The sequence below is a fragment of the Nelumbo lutea genome, chromosome 5 (genome assembly GCF_056320005.1).
Source record: "Nelumbo lutea isolate HS-2025 chromosome 5, American lotus-T2T, whole genome shotgun sequence".
Classification (NCBI taxonomy): Eukaryota; Viridiplantae; Streptophyta; class Magnoliopsida; order Proteales; family Nelumbonaceae; genus Nelumbo; species Nelumbo lutea.
This window is the reverse complement of record NC_142688.1, coordinates 36287921-36310417: the sequence shown is the minus strand read 5'-3', so window position 1 is coordinate 36310417 and position 22497 is coordinate 36287921. Positions and strand designations below refer to the sequence as shown.

General features: G+C 38.8%; 4 protein-coding genes across 4 annotated transcripts; 1 reads left to right on the top strand and 3 right to left on the bottom strand.

Annotated features, from left to right (window-relative positions):
* Window positions 1-826: 826 nt before the first annotated feature.
* On the bottom strand, window positions 827-1695 carry LOC148851715 (uncharacterized). The gene has a single exon (XM_088946237.1). The coding sequence runs from the start codon at window positions 1693-1695 to the stop codon at window positions 1039-1041; it is 657 nt and encodes a 218-aa protein (XP_088802363.1). The 3' UTR covers window positions 827-1038.
* Window positions 1696-11569: 9874 nt separating this feature from the next.
* Window positions 11570-12601, bottom strand: LOC148851714 (uncharacterized). The gene has a single exon (XM_088946234.1). The coding sequence runs from the start codon at window positions 12515-12517 to the stop codon at window positions 11798-11800; it is 720 nt and encodes a 239-aa protein (XP_088802360.1). The 5' UTR covers window positions 12518-12601; the 3' UTR covers window positions 11570-11797.
* A 5369-nt stretch (window positions 12602-17970) lies between these two features.
* LOC148851713 (uncharacterized) lies at window positions 17971-19100 on the bottom strand. Its single transcript, XM_088946235.1, has one exon. It carries the CDS (start codon window positions 18894-18896, stop codon window positions 18213-18215), a length of 684 nt encoding a protein of 227 aa, XP_088802361.1. The 5' UTR covers window positions 18897-19100; the 3' UTR covers window positions 17971-18212.
* A 2005-nt stretch (window positions 19101-21105) lies between these two features.
* LOC148851712 (uncharacterized) lies at window positions 21106-22140 on the top strand. The gene has a single exon (XM_088947806.1). The coding sequence runs from the start codon at window positions 21382-21384 to the stop codon at window positions 21955-21957; it is 576 nt and encodes a 191-aa protein (XP_088803932.1). The 5' UTR covers window positions 21106-21381; the 3' UTR covers window positions 21958-22140.
* Window positions 22141-22497: the final 357 nt, after the last annotated feature.

The following is a 22497-nucleotide window of genomic DNA, read 5'->3' as shown; positions in this document are numbered from 1 at the left end:
GTATAGTTTCTCTTTCATAAATTTTCTTGAATGGAGCTCACGATGAGGGATAGAGAAAAAAAAAGAAGGAAAGGAAGACCTCAATAAAGTTGCATCATGAATTCATTGATAAGGTTCTGGTTGGTTGTAGGAGAGTCAGGGATCAAATCACACCATGACCAGGGTTTGGGGGATGGGTTAATTATCGTATTCGAAGCCTATGAGAAAAAGGATAAAAAATGAAAAAATTCAAGGTGAATTAATAATGGAACTTATTGGATTATTATTCCCTGTTCGAGTCAACTGAATCTGCCCAGATAAACCTCTGGCATGAACTCAATTCTTTGGTACAGGAAACTTCGTGGTTTGTATTTTCTTATTTTTCCTTATTTGAGATACAAAAGCTTAATTCCTATGTTTTAGTTTCACTTGTACTGAAATAATGAATGCAGTAGAGCTTCAATCCGTTAAGGCTATGTTTGGTAGGGAAACCTTTATAAACTTTGTATTGGTTTCTCTGTCTTTTCCTTCTTCTCCCTACCTTTTCCTTCAAACCAAACATAGTCTAAAACATTATAATAATAGTGAGTGTTATGCATTAATTTTCTTCACTTTTGTTTTCTCTGCACCCAGTTTCTTTACTCTAGGCTCAGTTTGAAAGGAGTACAAATACAAATAGGTACAGTGAAAATACATACAAAATAATAAAAAATACAAAATTTTACACTCTACAATTTTGCATTTGTACTCCTTCTAAACTGAGCCTTAGCAAATTCACAGGGTTTCGTTATCACATTGATGGTCCATTTAGCATGGCCACTCGTACACAGTCTTCGTAACAAAGAAATGAGAATCAAAAGAAACCTTAGTTTTTATTCTTAAACACGTAAAAAAGACTAGTACATACACGAATACATGAACATCACAAGCCACCGTTGTGTTCTACCCTTCATAGCGAAGGAAGAACATCAACGGTTGTTTTATTACAGATATAATAGAAGGTAAAGTCAAAATTAAGGAGAGAGAGAGACGATTAATTTGTATGGCATCTAATGTCCTTTATGGGTATTGGCCACGTCCACCGCCATAGCCAGAACCATACCCAGAGCCACTGCCATAACCGGAACCATTTCCAGAACCTCCACCGTCTCCTCCTCCTCCTCCTTGACCACTGCCATAACCTCCACCATTTGCACCTCCACCAACACCATGGCCGGATCCGCTGCCACTCCCTGAACCATATCCAGATCCACTCCCATTCCCGTTACCATACCCGCCTCCACCACCACTTCCACCGGCAGCTCCTCCGGCACCGTATCCACTTCCACTACCCGAACCATAACCGGAACCATTTCCAGATCCACGTCCAGAACCTCCACCACCGCTTCCATACCCACCACCTGAAGCTACTCCAGATCCATAGCCGGATCCGCTTCCACTTCCGGATCCGTAGCCTGAACCACTACCAGATCCTGACCCATATCCAGAGCCACCACCCCCACCACTTCCGTATCCTCCCCCTTGTGCCCCTCCATAACCAGAACCACTTCCTGAACCATAGCCGAAACCAAATCCAGAACCTCCAGCCCCTCCCCCTCCTCCACTACCTCCACCTCCTCCACCTCCACTACCATGGCCTATAGACCTAGCAGCAGAGGAGAGCCCGAGGCTGAGTAGAACCAAGAATGCAGCAGCAACAACTTTTGATCTAGCCATCTTGTACTATACAATGTTAGATTTTAATCTCATAAGAGATTAAATCCAATGGGTTTGATTGGTCAATTACATGAGAAATTGCACATGTACACTTGTTTGAAAAAATCAGTTTTTCTCTTACAAAAACACAGTTTTGAACTTGTCCCACATTGAAAAATTATAAGTTTTGTTTTCAATATTTCAATAGAAACTGATTTACACTCCTTAGAATTAGTAGATGACAGTATGGGGATTCGATACTACGCAACGCGCGCACATGCGTGCGCGCGTGTGTTTGGCACAATGAGGCGCTTTAGAGGCGCACTTTGCACGCACGTCACGCGCACCCGCATGGCTTGCGATGGGCGGCTCTGGTTTTGCTACGTTGATGACCGTTGATCACCATTAATGAGATCAACGGTCACGATTCGATCGGGTGTGATCAAGAGGCACAATTCAAAGTTAACAGTCACCAACTGTTAACAACTTTTTACAGTCTCACAAAAGGTTTTTTTGGAGACTCTTCAACTTTGCTAGTTGTAGATTCTCGCCCAAGGCTCTGTTGTATCCTAGGAACGAATTTGTCTATAACCCAACATCAAACTCAGTAAAACTGAGTGGGGGCAAATAACGTTCTAAAGACAGTGTCTTCAGACACGCCTCAGAGCTTCTCCTCCTAAGTTACAATGACCCCATCTTCCCCAACATTTTTAGAACGTTATTCTGCAATGGAGGCGGAAGCAAGCATGACTTCGATCAAGATGATGAACCAAGATCTTGTTCGACTAGACCAGTTCGATAGAGCAAATTTCAGCTGATGGCAAGACAAGATGATCTTCTTTCTGACCACACTGAAGCTATATTATCTGTTGGACCTGAATCTGCAATCACTTCCTGAACCCACTGACAAAGACTCTGAGAAACTAAAGAATGAAAGAGCAAAACGGGAAGATGACTCACTTCTGTGCCAAGGACACATACTGAATGCCTTATCAAACCGGCTCTACAACTTCTACAATGAACTTACATCTCCAAAAGAAATCTGAAAGGCCCTGGAATTCAAATACAAGGTGCAAGAAACAGGTACGAATAAGTATCTTATTGCAGAATACTTTGACTTCACCATGAATGACCATAAACCTATACTGGAGCAAGTTCATGAACTACAGTTGATAGTCAATAAAATTCGATTCCTTACCATCATCATTCCTGAATCTTTCCAAGTGGGAGCAATCATTGCCAAACTTTCACCCTCTTGGAAGGATTACAGGAAGAAGCTTCTGCACAAGGCTGAAGAACTTACCTTGGAGCAAATTCAGCAACAACTTCGTATTGAAGAAGAGTCTCGAATTAGAGACAATAGGGATAAGACCCTGACCGGTATGCTGAACTCTAAGGTAAATTTTGTGAAAAACGGATCGAAGAATACTAACCCTGCATTACAGGTAAAGAAGAAGGATGGAAACTTCAAACAGAGCAACAATAAGAAAGGATCCTGCTATGTTTGTGGAAAGAAGGGGCATTATGCTCGAGTCTGCCGATATCAGAAAGGCGGAACCAAGTTTACAAATATGGTAGAAGATAATCTCGTGGCCATGATTACTGAAGTCAACATGGCAGAATCGTCTTCTGGTTGGTAGTATGATTTAGGTGCCACAGTCCATGTTTGTAAGGACAAGTCCTTATTCAAGACATATGAAGAAGTGACTGATGGACAGGAGGTACAGATGATAAACCAAACATGTGCCAAAGTTGCTGGAAGAGGCAATGTAGAGTTGAACTTCACATCCAGAAAGACACAGACTCTCCTAAATGTTCTCCATGTTCCTGACATTAGAAAGAACTTGGTCTCAGTAAATCTTGCTTGTAAGAGGGGATTCAAAGTTGACTTTGAATCCGACAAACTAATCATATCCAAGAATGGGATGTTTGTTGGAAAGAGATATGGTTGTAATGGTATGTTCAAATTAAGTATTAATAAAGGAAATGTTTCTGCTTATATTGTTGATTATTTCTCTTTATGGCATGATAGATTAGCATACTTGAATTTTAAATCCATAAAGAACATGATCAAACTAGGTATAATTGTTTACAGTAATGAATCAACTGGAAAATGTGAAATATGTGTAAAATCTAAAATGGCTAAGAAACCTTTCCCTAGTGTTGAGAGAAATTCTCAACTTCTAGAACTAATTCATTCTGACATCTGTGAACTCAATGGCGTATTAACTAGAGGAGGTAAGAGATACTTCATAACATTTATAGATGACTTTTCTAGGTACACCTATGTCTATCTTATGAGAACTAAGGATGAAGCCTTTGACATGTTTAAACTATATAAGACTGAAGTTGAAAATCAACTAGAAAAGAAAATTAAAATCCTTAGAAGTGATAGGGGTGCTGAATACTTTAAAAATGAGTTTAATTCTTTCTGTGAAGAATTTGGAATAATACATCAGTGGTCTGCTCCCTATACCCCTAAGCAGAATGGCCTGACTGAAAGAAAAAATAGAACACTTACAGAAATGATAAACTGCATGTTGTTAAAAGCTAATGCACCATTAAACCTGTGGAGGGAAGCACTCCTAACAGCTTGTCATTTACATAACAGAATTGTTTCTAGAGTTAATAACAAATGCCCATATGAATTATGGACATGAAGAAAACCTAATTTAGCATATCTAAAAGTGTGGGGGTGCTTAGCATATTATAGAGTTCCAGATCCTAAAAGAACCAAATTAGGACTCAGAACTAAGAAAAGTATGTCTGTTGGATATGCAGAACATAGCAAGGCCTATAGGCTTTTAGACTTAGAGTCCAACATAATAATTGAAACTAGAGATGTTGATTTCTTTGAAAATAAACTATGTTCTGAACCTGTAGAAAATGAATCCACAGGAAATGACAGAGAAACTCAGATCTCAATACTTGTTGATAATAATGAGACTGAAAGAAGAAATGACACAACTTTAACACCTACAACAGGACTTAGAAGAAGTCAAAAACAAAGAACAGAGAAACACTTAGGTTCAGATTTTATCTCTACTCAGTCAATTGTATTTTTGGTTGAGGCTGATAGAGAGAAGATTTTAAATAAAATACCCATTGTCCTAAACATTGAAAATGATCCAAAAACCTATAGTGAGGCCATGACCTCTAGAGATGCTACATTTTGGAAGAAAGCTATAAATGATGAAATTGATTCAATAATGTCAAATAACACATGAGTACTAGTAGATCTGCCTCCAGGATCAAAACCAATAAAATGTAAATGGGTGTTTAGAAAAAAATACAACACTAATGGAACTGTGCAAACTTTTAAGGCTAGATTGGTAGCCAAAGGATTTAGTCAAAAGGAAGGGATTGATTATTTTGACACCTATGCACCAGTGGCTAGAACAACTTCTATTAGAACACTTATAGCATTAGCATCCATTTATCACTTATCTGTTCACCAAATGGATGTTAAAACTGCTTTCTTAAATGGTGATTTAAATGAAGAGGTTTACATGGAACAACCAGAATGATTTGTTCTTCCTAGAAACGAGAAGAAAGTCTGTAAACTGGTTAAATCACTATATGGGTTAAAACAAACACCTAAACAGTGGCACGAGAAATTTGATTCTTGCATTCAAGCTTTTGGTTTTAAACATAATAGTGCTGATAGATGCATCTACTCAAAATTCACTGAAAATTATGGAGTAATTGCGTGTCTTTATGTGGATGATATGCTTATTGTGGGTACAAATATGGTTGGCATAAATGAAACTAAAAACTACTTATCCTCTATTTTCAAGATGAAAGATTTAGGAGAAGTAGATACCGTCTTGGGAATAAAAGTTAAAAAGCATAGTAGGGGCTATGCACTAAGCCAATCACATTATATTGAGAAAGTACTTGAGAAATTTAAGCATTTGCAGTAAATAAACTCAGTTGGTTTACAAATAATCCTGGTGCAGAGCACTAGAAGGCAATTGGGAGAGTTCTTGGGTATCTCAAGAGAACCCTGGAACTTGGCTTGTTTTATTATGATTATCTAGCTGTACTAGAAGGGTACACTGATGCAAGTTGGATTACCGGTAATGGAGATAACAAGTCCACATCTGGATGAATTTTTGTCCTTGGTGGGGGTGTGATCTCTTGGGCATCCAAGAGACAAACTTGTATATCTCACTCGACCATGGAATCCGAATTCATAGCCTTAGCAGCTGTTAGAAAAGATGCTGAATGAATTAGGAATTTATTATTGGATATAAAACTTTGGCCTAGTCCTATGCCTCAAATTTTCATTTATTGTGATTGTGAGGCAACTCTGTCAAGGGCCTACAGTGGTACCTACAATGGTAAGTCCAAACATATAAGTCTGGGACATGAATTTGTTAGGCAACTGATTCAAGATGGAGTCATCACTATAACCTATGTGAGGTCAAGTAAAAACTTGGCTGATCCTCTTACCAAGGGTTTAGCCAGAGAATTGGTAAGAATGACAACCAAAGAGATGAGATTAAAACCCTTTACTTAGTCACCTGTAATGGTAACCCACCCTAAACTGAAAATCCATCAGTATTGGGTTTAATGGGTAACAACAAGTTACAACAATGTGACTGATGTGACTGTTGACACTGACATTGAGAAATTTTCCATCACAACATAAACAGTGCTGTCCGTTATGATGAGAGATTGAGATAAACTCTTAATGAAGTTCTGAAATGTGTCAAATAACGGAGCACATAGTGGAGCTTCACCTATGTGAACATAGAAGTGGTGCCGCTTCTCATGAGGGTTTGGGTTTGCTCTCGGGATTGTTCATGAAACCAAGAAAGAAGCACATGGCCATAACAGTGCTGAGCAAAAATTGAAACTCTTGCAGAGACTGAACATTTTTATGTGTATAGGTGTCTCTGGTCTGTCTTGAGAGTAGTTAGTTTAAGGTCTTACCACCAATAACTTTGACAAGGCTCTGAGATAACTATACTAACAATAGGTTTAAGTTGATAAACAACTTTTGTATGCATAACTGTGTCATAGTAGTTTGGATTGAGAGAGAACTATGTAATTGATCAATCAATGTGGGGGATTGTTGGATTTTAATCTCATAAGAGATTAAATCCAATGGGTTTGATTGATCAATTACATGAGAAATTGCACCTGTACACTTGTTTGAAAAAATCAGTTTTTCTCTTACAAAAACCTAGTTTTAATAAAAGCTGATTTACACTCCTTAGAATTAGTAGAGGAGAGTATGGGGATTCGATACCCCGCAATGCGCTTGCACGCATGTGCGCGCGTGTGTGTGGCGCAATGAGGCGCTTTAGAGGCACACTTTGCTCGCACATCGCGCGCACCCGCGTGGCTTGCGATGGGCGGCTCTGGTTTTGGTACGTTGATGACCGTTGATCACCATTGATGAGATCAACGGTCACGATTCGATCGGGTGTGATCAAGAGGCACAATTCAAAGTTAACAGTCACCAACTGTTAACAACTTTTTAAACAGTCACAATGGTTGAAATTGTGACTGTTCAAGGTGCCTTCTCTAAACCAGTACCTACCTTTTCCTCATACCTCTTCACAAGTTATTTAAGGAGAGTGAATCAGACTCCAAAACACACAATTTCGAAATTCACTATCTCTCTCTCTCAGTCCGGTCTGCTACAGTCTCACAGAAGGTTTCTTTGGAGACTCTTCAACTTTGCTGGTTGCAGATTCTCGCCCAAGGCTCTGTTGTATCCTGGGAACGAATTTGCCTGTAACCCAACAACAAACTCAATAAAACTGAATGGGGGAAAATAACGTTCTAAAGACAATGTCTTCAGACGCGCCTCAAAACTTCTCCTCCTAAATTATAGTGACTCCAATTTCCCCAACATACAAGATATATATGGAGAAATGGGATAACTCAGTAAACCACTTAAAGCTCAAAGAGTAAACTTGAGAGAACTGAGAACGATGCATTACCATTGTAATGACAAGGTATTTATAGACAAAGTTTGGAAGCACGTCAAGGTGGCCAAGGACACAATGGAATAGCACGTCTATCCTTGACTCGAAGGTGTCCCAATATTAATTGTTTACGACTTTTCCGTGTGGTTGGATGCCAACTATCTTATCCAATATCCATTTTTGTTTTGTTTTATTTGGGTGATGGCTAGCCGCTAGCGGGTCAGCAGAATCCAGAAGAGGAAGAAGATTAGAAACCCCAGCAAACCATATATGATTATGAAAAATGGAAAGAAACAGCATGCATGAGAGTAATTCCTCCGCCTGTCTCATGGGCCTCACCAACTCCATGTCTCCATGCTTGTTACAGATGGCTTGGCCGTGTTGAAATTTAAACAAAGTGTCCGACCATGTATAAAGTACACGATGAGTGGTTCCTGATGAAATGCTATACGATGAGTGGTCTCATCGTATCAAAGTACACGATAATATTGCACGCACACCAATTCACCAACCACACATATATCTCAAACGACGACGACGTCTCTCAGAATTAATGCACAGATATCGATTCACCAGTTCACCATTAACTATATTATAATGTTAGTGGTTCTTGGTTCCTGTTCTAAGTCTCATGGCGCCAACTTCGGGCCTTGTACCGAGATTTAGAACTGCTCGCGTGGGCTTTGGATTCAACTTTACATTGTATTGGGTTCAGGTTTCAGGTCAGATTAATTAGAATTTTGCAATGTTTTAAAATTTGATATGGAATCGGATTGGTTTGGGGATCATTGGTTCGACCGTTTGATTTGAATAGTTGGTTCATTTCAAATTAAAAAAAATCAAATAATTAAAAAATAATTAAATTTAAAGGCCAAAAATTATTATTCACGTCGAATGAGTTAACGATTCAATTTTCTTGGGTCAATGGGTCGTTGGCCAAGTTATACTGGTTGTCTAAATGATTTTTATGCCAAATGATCTGAGTGTCTAGGTCAATAAAGATTCTAAAACACTAAAATTTTGACAAAAGTTGAGTTTGATCAATGAAAATAGGTCTATTGAGAGTCCGACCAGGCCTGAATTGATCTAATGCCCAATGGACACATATAATCCAACTCAAGCCCCTTTTGATCCTTTCAGACAATGTTGTGAGACTAGGGCTGGACTAAAAACCAAAATGTTGCTCCATGAATCAGAGTTTTTGGGTTAATCATGCAATTAATTTGCTCAACTTGTAAAAAATGTCATTTAACTGAAACCCACATTCATGGATTTAATGGTTCAACCATCCAATCCGGTTTGATTCTTCCAACACTAGCATCAAATATATTCTCTTCTAATTTTCTGCCCTGTCAGCCCTATGGAACAATAGCCTATAGTTAGAATAAATCTACCAAGGACCCAGAATAAAAACCGGACCCAAGGGTCTGTGATTTTAGACCCATAACCAAATCAGTCGGTTTGTAGCACAATTGGGTATAATTTGATGGGCCCGATTATAATAAACCTACTAAAAATATTTTATATATATATATATATATATCAATTTATTTGATATATATATATATATATATATATGACTTCTCGACCCATGGTTGGGACCATGACTTCTACATTGGCTTTCTATTCATTTGAATGACATCCTATCCGATTCTTCTGTTGATAGGACTCGACAAAAAGATTTAGAGTACATTGGCTTTCCATTTGGATTTTAATCCTCTATTTTGAGTCTGGATCTCGTGTCAATAATTACGTTCTCACATCTTTACAACCTGATCTAACATTGCACATTTCATACATGGTTGGTCCCAGTTGTATGGTGGCTCCTAATCTCATAAGAAGATGTGCAAGATGATGTTGGAAGGGTGTTGACATGTGTTGTGTTGGAAGGAGATCCCAATTACTTCAAAATGAATCCCGATGCTCCCCACAGAGCACTCTTCATACGTATCGATCCCAATACATTTCTGCTGTACAATTTAAACATCTTTCATGCTTGTGTGCAAGGTATAAATCCGAATCGGACAACAAACCAATTAGGGGTCTAGTTCTCGGGCTGAACGGTCCAATTGTTTGAATCGAATGGATGGCCTGTTCTGAAAAAGAAATAAAAAACAGCCAAACCTTTGGATGGTTGAACGGTTTGAACAATTCAACTGCCTGGGTCTACGATTTGCTTACCAAATCAACGGGTTATAGCAAAATAATAGTTTTTGGATAAAATAGAACCGTTACCTCCCTGGTTTTTCCAGTCCGATCCGGTTTTGAAAACCATACTTGTATGCTATCATTGAAGAGATGCACTCTCAATACACAGATGTAGCATGAGGTTAGTGGGGAATACCCCGTAGAGGACCTGAGTTCCTTCGAAACACTTAAAAGACACCCACCTATCTCATCTTGTTTAATCTTCAATCTACAACTTCCGCGTCCGATGGGATAGCTCTGAAACTGATCATTCAACATATAGACTTCCAAGTTCCAAGTTATCTGACCCAAATCTAGTTCAACGTGGTGTCGCGGAAACCTAAATGATCGATAATGGGTAGAGAAAATTGAGTATATATCTAGGATAGTCTAGAATAACAATTTGAGATGCTGGAGATTTAGACTTTGTTGCGTGATAACGACCACTCTTCACGTACATTTAGACAAATTTCTAACCATTTACTTTGTTGACTGGTATAATTCAAACACCAGATTTGGCACGCACTTCATTTCACCTATCTCGTCACATTACGCACAAATTGGACTCACACCGATTCACCAATCAACCATATTAAAATGGGAGAATGACGGTCATAAGTACATGATATTGAGTACATGTCTTTGACTCTTAATTTGTTTAATACGTAAAATTCCGCATTTCATGCAACTTGGAATTATTATAGAATTGACTGACCTCTTTATTTATTCGCACTCTTTGTTATAATAAATAAAGGGAATATTCCAATTTAATACCTTGAACTTTGCGATAGTGTTAAGTTAGTATCCGACCTTTAAAGGTGTCATTAAACTTTCAAAAAATGTTAAATTGGTCCCTATCTTAATCGATTGTTCAATTATTTATTTAAAATCTTAAAACTATCCTTCAAAAGAATATATTGTTTCTTATCTTCTACCTTGTGATTAAACTGATTGAGATTAACAAGAGAAAAAAAATACATATTTTCAGACAGAATCCCTAACTCACCGTGACATCGAAACAGAGAAAGAAAAATAAATTTTATCCAAAAAAATGATTTGTATACAAAATTTGTCAATCGTGCTTCCTTTTGATTTAAGAGAAAAGGATGGGATTTATTGCATATTTAGGGTTTCAACTTTCAGCAAAATATCTGCAATGGAGAAAAAGAAAACGAGAGAGCTATTACATGAGGAGGGATGTCAAACAGACATGGGACAGAGGTTGCCATGTCATTGAGTTAATAGGAAGGACAGTAAAATGTGGGTGAGTAAGAAATTTAGCTCTACTCTATGACTGTGGATTCTTTGTTAGGTTTATATTAGGATCCTACACGCCTTTCTTTTGAGGCATTAATTACTTTTTCTGGGAGCACACTATCCACCTACCAATCCATCCTCTCAACAAAGTTATATCAAGAATTTATTGATAATGACAAATATGATAGTTAAAATTCAAGTTGTAATTAATAACAATGGAGATTGGATAAGCATTCTCTATTCGAGTCAATTGAATCTGTTCAGATAAAAGTTTGAGCTTGGACATTAACTCATTTCTTACACGGGAAATTAAGGCTTCTTAGAGCTTATCCCAAACATGTTGAGTCCGAGTATGTTTTCTTTTCTTCCCTTCACTCCATTACAAGAAACAGTAATAAAGGAGTATCGTTCATGAGTTTTCTTTACTTTTGTTCTCTCCATTCAGCACAGCCAATTTGTACACAGTCTTATATGCATCATAAGAACAAAGAAATGAGAATCGAAAGAGATCTTACTTAATTTATTCTTAATACACATTGGAAACACAAGTACATGCAGGATTACATGCATATGATCACAATCCGTTGTTGTCTTCTCCCTTTCATACATGATACGCCCATAGGGCAAGAGAAGAACAGCAACGGTTGTTTTATTACAGGTAGAAGACAAAGTTAGTTCATCTTAGAGAGAGAGAGAGAGAAGAGAGGGGGTTGTATAGCATCTCATAGCTAGGTCCTTTACGGGTATTGGCCACGACCACCACCATAGCCAGACCCATAACCAGAACCACTGCCATAGCCGGAACCATTTCCTGAACCTCCACCACCACCTCCTCCTCCTCCTTGACCACTACCATAACCTCCACCATTTGCACCTCCACCAACACCATGGCCAGATCCACTACCGCTTCCTGAACCATAGCCAGACCCACTCCCATTCCCACTACCATAGCCGGCTCCACCACCTCCTCCCCCACCACTTCCATAACCACTTCCACCGGCAGCTCCTCCGGCACCATATCCACTTCCACTACCCGAACCATACCCACTACCATTTCCGGATCCACGTCCAGAACCTCCACCTCCGCCGCCACCACCACCACTTCCATACCCACCACCTGCAACTACTTCAGATCCGTAACCGGAACCACTTCCACTTCCGGTTCCATAGCCAGAACCACTACCAGATCCTGATCCATACCCGGAACCACCTCCACCTCCACTACCCCCACCCCCACCACTTCCGTACCCTCCCCCTTGTGCCCCACCATAACCAGAACCGCTGCCTGAACCATAGCCGGAACCATATCCAGAGCCATTGCCCGAGCCGGCCCCTCCACCACCTCCACTACCTCCACCTCCTCCCCCTCCACTACCATAGGATATAGACCTAGCAGCAGAGAGCCCAAAGCTGAGTAGAACCAAGAAAGCAACAGCAACCGCCTTGGACCTAGCCATCTTTGTATCTAAGAAGGGAATTGGGACCACTCGGTAAACTACTTCAAGCTTAGACAGTAAACTTGAGAAAGGTGAGATCGATGCATAGCCAATGCAATGAGATGATATTTGTAGACAAAATTTGGAAGCACGTCAAGGTGGCGAATGACAGAGTGAAGTTCCCGCAGTCTCTATCTTTATCCTTGATTCAATGGTGTCCCATTGTTTACGACTTTTCCTTATAGCTAGTAGCAACTCGATAGCCTACATGTTACCTCTTCAATTTTCTATTGCTTTCTTTTGTTTTATTATAGTGATCGCTAGAAGGTCAAACAGAACCCCAAAGAAAAAACCCCAGTGAACCTTGGAAAAAAGAAAACGAAGGAGGGCTAATAAATTTTTAGTTCTAGGTTGCAACCGGGAGATTCGCCGCTTCCGATGTTGGGTGCTTGCATTCCTACGTCTCATGGGATTCACCAACTCCCACCATGTTAATGCTTGTTACAGATGGCTTGGTCGTGTTGAAAAAACAAGTGTCTAAGTCTAACTATGAATGGTTACTGACTCCATCACTCCACCGATTATTATCCCAAATCTTATTGCCTCCATTTCAGACTTAGTAGTCAGTTCGGCTAGAACTGAACCAACCCATTGTTCCTAAAAGACTTGTATAGCCTGGTCAGAAACCAGTCCTGCCGCTGTAATCCTACTCTCTCTCTCTCTAGTCTAGCAAACAATAGCTAGCTCATAGCTCAATAAAGCCAACAGTCCTGCCGCTGTAATACTATCTTGCCGCTGTAATACTATCTTATGCACGGTCATCTTTTCCGGCCCCTAGTCAATGCTTGTAACTTGTAACCATGATATGACTGTCTTATGCAAGGTCATCTTTTTGCATTCGGTTAATATTTTTATCTGATTATTCTGTTGACTTGACTCAGTAAAAAAGTTTAAACTTTATAGTAGCTTACACTATGAAAACAAGGAAATAGGTTAGAAAAAGAGGATATCACTTCTTTCCATTTATACGTATATCCTGGATCTTCAAAATCCACCACACAACTTAATTTGGTAGGTACCACGTTAGAAAAAGAGGATATTCATCATTCAACTAATAGGTACCACGTTAACTTACCCAATCTTAATTTGGTAGAGTAATTAAGTTTCGATTACACCAAAGCTCTATCTGAATCTATATATAGTTTGTTAGTGGAACTTCAGTCAATAAAATTATAAAATCAGGCTTGACTCGACCTCTCCTACCCACAAATAGGGGTGTTAATGGACCAGTTTTGGGTTTAATACAATCTGATCCAAGCCTTGTCAAATCGGTTTTGGAGGGTCCATTATAGTTGTTGGATTGGACTAAATCCAAAATAAATTGTCAGTATTCTTATTGGTTTGAATTGGCCCTAAACCAAAACCCAAATAATTTGATTGCCAAACCCTACCGATTTGAAACCATCGAAAGTCGAAACTGAAACTGTCAGGCAGATCTTCTCTTCGATGATCTAAAGTAACTCTGTAAATCTAGAAGACTGAACCAGGATTGTCTCAGCCTCTGGCAATCATCCTCTTTGGCAGCTCTTCTGTTCATCAATTTGAAGAAAATCTGGAAATCTAGAAGACTAGAACCAGGATCCTTCGCTCTCTAGCAAGCATTTTCTCCTTTGCTTCAGGTTCTCTCTCTCTCTCTGATTTTTTTTTTGTTCTATTTTTGGGTTTCTTTTGATAGATTCAAATATTCTTCTAATGTCACTCATGCCTCTATGCATTTGCTGGATTTACCACTCAATATTGAAACTCATTGTCAGATCCTTTCCAACTCCCTATTCCCGTGCATTTGCGGTTTGGTGATATCATTTTTGTTTATTTGTTTTACTTATTGTTATTTCATTTAATTTGTTTATTGATTCGTTGGCTATATCGTTTATTTTCATGTTTTAGTTGTTTTATTTGGATTTGAAGCGGACCATTTGACGTCTCTTGTTCCAGATATTTAATGTTCTATTTGATTTGATGTGACATTGAAAATGCAATCAATTCTAAAGATGTCAATGAAACATAGTGGCATCAACTTCTAGTCGAAGGAGCTTGTAGTAAAGAGACAAACAAGGTCATTTACCAAGATGTCCTAAAATGAAGGAAATGTGTGCTAGTGAATGACAAGTTGAAGTGGAGTTTAAATTTAATCAAGATAGGAGCAAAATGGAGTTAGCAAAGATGATAATGAGGCATGGGCATCCATTTAGCATAGTTGAAGTAGAATTTTTCAAATATTTTTTAATAATCTTCAGCCATCATTTATGTTTGTTTTTAAAAATATAATAAAGAATAATGTCATGAAGATTTACTTAGATGAAAAGGAGAAGTTGTACAAATACTTTGATGGTTTGGATTGTCGGATTAGCTTAACCACTAATATGTGGACTTCAGAATAGAATTTAGGGTATTGCTGTTTAACAACACATTTTATGGATGATGGGTGGGAGCTGAAGAAGAATGTTATTGCGTTTATGGCAGTTGAGTATTTTCATGGTGGAAACACTTTGTACGAAGTTGTTATGGAGAGGTTGTTGGCTTTGAACATTGATAAAAAAATATATTCTATAATAGTTGGCAATGCCTCTAACAATGATGTTATAGTAGGGAGCTTAGGAATCGGCATTGTATTAAGGCTTTACTTCCATTAAATGGTGACCTATTTCATGTGAGATGTGTTGCTCATATCTTCAATCTTATTGTGCAAGATGGATTGAGAGAAATATCACCATTGTTGCATAAGATTCAAAAAATTGCTAAATATGTAACTAACACCCCATAAGAAGAAAAAATTTGACAATGCAAGAATCCAAGCAAAAGCACAACATAAGAGAGGGGTGGTTGTTAGTTGTCCAACGGGATGGAACTCCATGTATGACATGTTGGACATAGCTTTAGAGTTGAAAAAAGCATTTTGTCGACTAGTCGAGATCAACCGTGATTATAAGATTCTATCATCTGATGAGAAATGGGAGATGGTTTCAATGGTATGAGAATATTTGCAAGTTTTTTACATTTCCACAAAACACTTTTCTAGTACTTCTCCAACCTCAAGTGTTTTTTTCTTGATATTTGTACAGTCAATCTTCTGATGCTTCTGTGGCTAGATAATGAACATGAGTATGTTCATTCAATGACAAATAGAATTAAGCAAAAATTTGATAAATATTGGGATGATTGTTCTTTGGTGCTTGCGATTACAATTGTATTTGATCCCGAGTTCAAGATGGAAATTGTAACATATTACTACAATCTCATTTATGGAGAGACTATTGAGAGACATGCCATAAGAGTTATAAAGGCAATGAATGACCTATATTTAGAGTATGTGGGTTTTGATACAAAGGATAAATCATTTGCAGGCTCTAGTATTGCATCTCAAACATTGAGGATTCGTGGTGTTGATTTTTTGAACGGTTTTGATTGGTAGTTGACTGAAAAGCATCTAGAATGTTGTTTACGAACTCAAAAGTTAAAGTTTGATCTTTATCTTGAAGAAAAACTGTTTCCTAGAGGTGAAGAGTTTCATATTTTTGATATTCTAGAGGAATTAATAGTCCCAAGTTTCCATAACTCTCTAGATTGGTACGCGATATTTTGGCAATTCTAATATCTACTATATCATTCGAGAGAACATTTAGAATTGGGGGTAAACTAATGGATTAATATCGTATTTCATTACTTCCAGAAATAGTGGAGGATATTTTGTGGGCAAGACTGATTAGATGCTCCAACTACAAAAAGCAAGTTAAAAAATGGATCTTGAAATAGTTGTTCTCTCTCCTATATGTTTCTGTTTGTTTATGTTTTTATTTCTAATATGTGTTTTTAGTTGTGCATTATTATGTTTTAGAATTGGATATTGAAATAATTGCATTATTTATCTAATTTGACTAAGCAAATGATTTATTTTAGGATACTGGGGCATATGCCATGCATCTAGGTAGGACATTTTTGCTTTAAATTCTGGTGCAAGGATTTCCACTAGTGTAAATGAATGAGAGTGGAAATATTCTGAGTGTAAATTCTAGTTAATTTTGCTTTAAATTTGATTTCTGATAATCTATTTGTCAAAAATAATTTGTGGATAATTGCTGCACCCACAACACCCATCTAATCTTATTATGCTTTGTTGGGTTTAAGCTTTCTCTGAAATTGTTGCACGTAAATTTTGCTTTCTGAAGCAAAATGTCCATGAATTTTAATCTATTTATCACCTCTGCAAACATCATTATTTCTGCAGTCATCTGTGATAAAAAATAGTTTATGGACAATATTCTCAGATTCAGATTTGGATCAACACGGTGTTAGATCCAGCATCAGATCAAACTCAAGCCAGTTGTAGCTGAACCTAAGGCCTATTGGTGGATTCTGTAACTTCGCGAACCTGCATTGAAAACCTTGAAAGAAGAAATTATAGCTAGAAAGTTTGCATATAAACATGAATGGTTCTTATTTTAAAAATATGGAACCAGAAATTTATTAATTTTTAATATTACAAACTTATATAGTTTTAAAACATTTATAATTTTACACAATATATATATATATGCATATGTTTAATATATGATAATTGATAAACATAAATTATGACAAATTTTTTACTTGGAACTTTTAAATGAAAACATATTAAACATGAATACGCATATAATCAAATTTTTACCTTCTTATATTTATTTGACCAATTTTTTTGTTATATTTTATGTTCTTGGTTCCTAATCATACACAAACCATTCCCGTATCGTGTTTCTATCGAACAATTGTTTACTATGGGGAAATATGATCTAAAACAAGAACTAGTGGCCTATGAATCGATATGAGATCTTGACAGGAAGCAAAACCCATGAATTGGATCGCTATTTTCTAAGGAGGTGTTGACAATTTAGTTGGTTTTGCTTTTGAAAACAAAAAAACAAAAACCACTTGGATTGTTGATGTGGGATGTGGCAGTGTTGTTTTTGTTTTTGCCCAAGAGAGTGTTTGACAACGTGGTTGATAACTTGATATAGATTAGCTATATAATTAATTCTTTCACATCGATTACGGTTGAGAAGACAATTACCATTAAACACAGAACCACTAACCCCAGTTGAGCGTGGCCTAAGAAGTTGAGCATACATATCCACCAGAGCTTTTTCTTTTATTAATATTTAATTAATTTTTAAAATCACACAACGTAAACCTTAGAATAGGAGAAAGAAAACCCTAGAACATGAATGACCCATCTAGCCCACAAGCTTGGCCTAGTTGTATTAGGTTTTAGCTTGGGTAAGCTTTGAGCGGGTCATATTTATTTATTTGTTTATTTCTGTGTAAAAGAAAAGATGAATGCCGTTAATACTTTAATTTTGGAACTGATGGCTGTTATTTGCATGTTTAATACTAATTAATATTTGAGAAGAATTTGCCTTTTCATTTGGGGTGTTAAAAAATTGCAAAAGAGGCATGAACTAGTTTATTTAGATAATACATAAGAAGAGGAACCTTCTATACAACTGAACTGAGTGCACAAGCATATCACAGGTCAAATGGTCTTCTCCAATTCGATCATAGTGGTAGAAATGGAGGGGAGCGAACATTCGACAGTGATCTTATTACATTTAATGCAAGTAAAGAAAAAGCACCATTGTTCAGACCTTGATATATTATTTTGTATGAGACTTGCATAAGCATTCTATGCATGTCCACCACCATAGCCAGACCCATAACCAGAACCGTATCCAGAGCCACTACCATTGCCGGAGCCTTTTCCAGAACCACCACCTCCTCCTTGACCACTCCCATAACCTCCTCCACTGGCACCTCCACCAACACCATAGCCAGACCCGCTTCCACTACCTGAGCCATAGCCAGATCCACTCCCATTTCCACTGCCTGAGCCGCCTCCACCACCACCTCCTCCACCGCTTCCATAACCATGTCCACCTGCTCCTCCAGCACCATATCCACTTCCGCCCCCAGAACCATATCCACTACCATTTCCAGCTCCATGTCCAGAGCCTTCACCTCCACCTCCACCACCTCCACTTCCATATCCACCTCCTGCAGCTACTCCAGATCCATAACCTGAGCCACTGCCACCTCCGGAACCATATCCAGACCCATATCCGGATCCACCACCACCTCCACCACCCCTACCACTTCCATACCCTCCTCCTTGTGCCCCACCATAACCGGCACCATTCCCAGACCCATAGCCTGAACCGTAGCCAGAACCATGGTCCGATCCACCCCTACCACCACCTCCACTACCTCCCCCACCTCCCCCTCCACTGCCATAGGCCATAAACCTAGCAGCAGAGGAGAGCTCAAGACTAACTAAAACCAACAACGCAAGAGCTACAACTTTGGATCTCATCTTTTACCTAAGATAGGACCGGGTTGGTTTATCACCGGCTCAAACTAAAAGCAAAGAATTTGAGAAAGCTGAGAACGATTGATGTGTAGTGGCTGTAGCCATTGCAAAGGACCAGGTATTTATAGACAGAACTTGAAGAGCACATCGAGGCTGTGAGTGAACTGGACACTGAAGGAAAATTGCCCACGGTCTCATCTCATTTCAATTTTCAAGACTTATTAGTGTCCCATTGTTTATGACCTCGCGGTGTAGTGGCATCTCAGTGTTCTCATTGGAGCTTCTGGACAATTCTCTATCGCTTTCTTTTGTTGATTCAAAGTCAAAACCCCACATAAAGAAACAAACTTGAGTGATTAATGAAACTAGAAAACAACATATGAACCTAATTTTCTATGCCATAAGTGTGCTCCCCACTTTCCCTATTGCATTTCCGCGTCCAATGGGATTCATATACACCGCCTCACCAAACCCCACCAAGTCTTTTACTTGTCACAAGACCGTGTAGAGAAAAAAGAAAGTGTTTATTGTCTATGATTATCCTAGTTAGTGCTTACTTTCCCATCTTCATGCAATATTTTTCTTCAGTTCAGATTGTGCACCATTCGGCTAGGCCAATTACCACCCTTTCTCCATCTCCCCTCCTAACCTACCGGAAAATAGCCTGACACACTAAGGAGTAGGAGAATCCAAGTGCGCAACGTCTCTGCCTTATTCATCTGGCCGTGTTGTATACTTTTATGTCCTCATCCATGCTTATTAATTATGTAGACCTTGACGTGTAGTAACAATCTGCTTCCATTCATTTTCATGATATCATTGACTACAGAGTCACAAAAACACTTGATCAAAACTATATAAAAGCATGAAAAAAGGCCAAGAAAAAGTTGACACCAGACCACTTGCTTTAATTTCAAAGTCTGGATGGTTCGAAAAGTCCTTGTCCAAATTACTTCTTAGTTTAAGTGGGAATGCTCAATGTCTTAAAGGGGGTGCTGCAAGCCTACACTTTGCATTTCCACTAATGCTCAGTTTGGAAGGAGTACAAACAAATATGTTGAGTGTAAAGCCTTGTATTTTGTATCATTTTGTGTGTATTTGTACTATACATATTTGTATTTGTACCCTTTCCAAACTGAGACTAAAGCCCTATCTCACTATCTGCTCATATATCCCATTTGAAAATGAAGATAAAGAAAGAGGCTTAATTAATTTATTAGTGCTTTGAAACCCATAAAATTCAGGTCTGCTAGCCAAGAAATCGAGTCATGTCTTGACTAGTTATCCGAACTTGACAAGCTAGCCAGCCATTAATTCATTCTACGAATTATGTTTCAGGTCAAGCTGGACCATAGCTAGCCGAGTTCTGAGCTTATTCGTAGGTTAACTCCTAACCTATATAGCAAAAATAGTTATAGCAATGAGCAGGATTATGGATACACCCAACCCTTTCATGGAGGGATGCGTGCCCTATGTCTATGGTGTTTGGTACTGAAGGAGATTGAACTGGAGGAAAGAAGGAACTAATGTCAAGATATTAGAAAATCATCGACGATTCGTATTGATTATAAAAATTATATTAGCATAGATGATCAGTCAAATTGTTAAGTCCTTGTTTCGTTGTTTGATTTGTATTGTTGGGGCTTCAACTTCAAGCCTTGTATAACTCTTTACAAGATGAAAACGTCCCAAAGCATTGTACTCCTTCCAAACTGAGCATAATGGGCGAGCCTGTATACACTTAACAAAAAATATATAACAACAATGATTTGACGATGATGATTAAGTTCAAAATTGTACTTATATTTGTGACCAAGAACTGGACACCTAGTAAGACATTTGAACCATATATATTATATATTCTTCTAATACAAACCTTTATCCGATTTTGAATTATTCATGCCTTCCGAAAGAGAGTGAGAGCGAATGTCACTAACTAGCTTTTTAAGGCATTAAATAATAGCCATACCGCTTGTGAGTGTTTGTAAGTCAATAATCAGGCCAATATGAAAATGAAGTGTGCAGATCAAATCAGTTTCAGAGTTTCAGACTTAATCTAGAAATTAAAACGACCACAGCTTTTAATCTAGTGGAGGCAAATCAAATCATCCTGAACTGGAAGCAGCAGTGACTCGTTTTCTTTGTTCCATTCTTTTCAGGATGTTTATCCTTTATTTATTATTACCGTTCTTTCTTTCTTTCTTTCTGTGTTCTTTTGACTTCATGGCAGAAGCCAGAAGATAACAAAGTGGCACGAAGTGAGTCATCAGTTGTCACCAGATGCATCTGTCACCACACCAACAAAGTCTCAAACAAGGGGAATTTGGTATCGAATACACACCCACCGCCATTTCCTACCAACCCACCACGAATGGTTGCCTCCACAATGCTGTTTATAAATACCCAAACATACCTGAAACGTCTTATGCATTCAGCTCTCGCATCATTTGCTTAAATCCAATTCCTAGCTATTCTATCTGAGTAGAAGATGGTCAAATCAAAAGATGTAGCGGTTGCTTTCATAGTTTTACTTAGTATTGGGCTCTCCTCTTCTGCAAGGACCGTAATACACGGTAAGGGAGGAGGTGGTGGTAGTGGTGGTGGGGAAGGTTTAGGTGGTGGGGAAGGCTATGGCTCAGGCTATGGTTCCGGGAGCGGAGGTGGTCATAGTGGGGCACAAGGGGGAGGTTATGGAAGCGGTGGGGGTGGTGGAGGTGGAGGTAGCTCTGGGTCAGGGTCTGGTAGTGGCTCAGGTTATGGCTCTGGCAGTGGTAGTGGCTCTGGTTATGGGTCCGGAGTAGCTTCAGGAGGCGGGTATGGAAGTGGTGGTGGTGCTGGTGGTGGAGGTGGACATGGATCTGGCAGCGGCAGTGGTTATGGTTCTGGAGGTGGCAGTGGTTATGGTGCCGGGGGAGGAGCCAATGGTGGAGGGTATGGCAGCGGTGGAGGCAGTGGAGGAGGAGGGGGTGGGGGTTCCGGAAATGGTGCTGGCCACGGCAGTGGCTCTGGATATGGGTCCGGCTATGGGTCAGGTTACGGCGGGGGACATGGCCAAATCCCTTAAAGGACCTAATGGTTTGTCACGTCCAAATCCCTATCCAGCAATTTCCTCTTTACTTTTCACGTAGTAAGTTGTTGTCCTATAGTCATCACTCACCGTTTATCTGCATGCTTATCTTATGTACATGTTTATGTGGCTTAATTGTCACCATCTATTAAGAAAATAAATCTTACTTTCGTTGATCTATTTCTCTTCATAAAATCTCTTAAAGGGTTTCAAGTTTGCAAACAGAGGAACGCTGTAAAAGTAAAACAACTTTGCCATGGATATGGTGAAACCCATGAGAAAAAACATGAGACACCCAGCAACAATTTGGCATTAGCCATTCAGCTAGGGGACGAGATCTTCTGCAAGCAAAAACTCTATATATACTCTGCAAGTGTTTCGCAATTCGCACCGAATCTCCTGCTTCAGAGATCCACAATATCTCACCATGGTCATGCTAACCGATCAGGTTAATTGCAATTTGGATTGCCAGAAAATTAAGGGATCGTTGGGTGCGTATTTTTTAGAAGATATTTTTGTAGTTTTGACGGTTAAAAG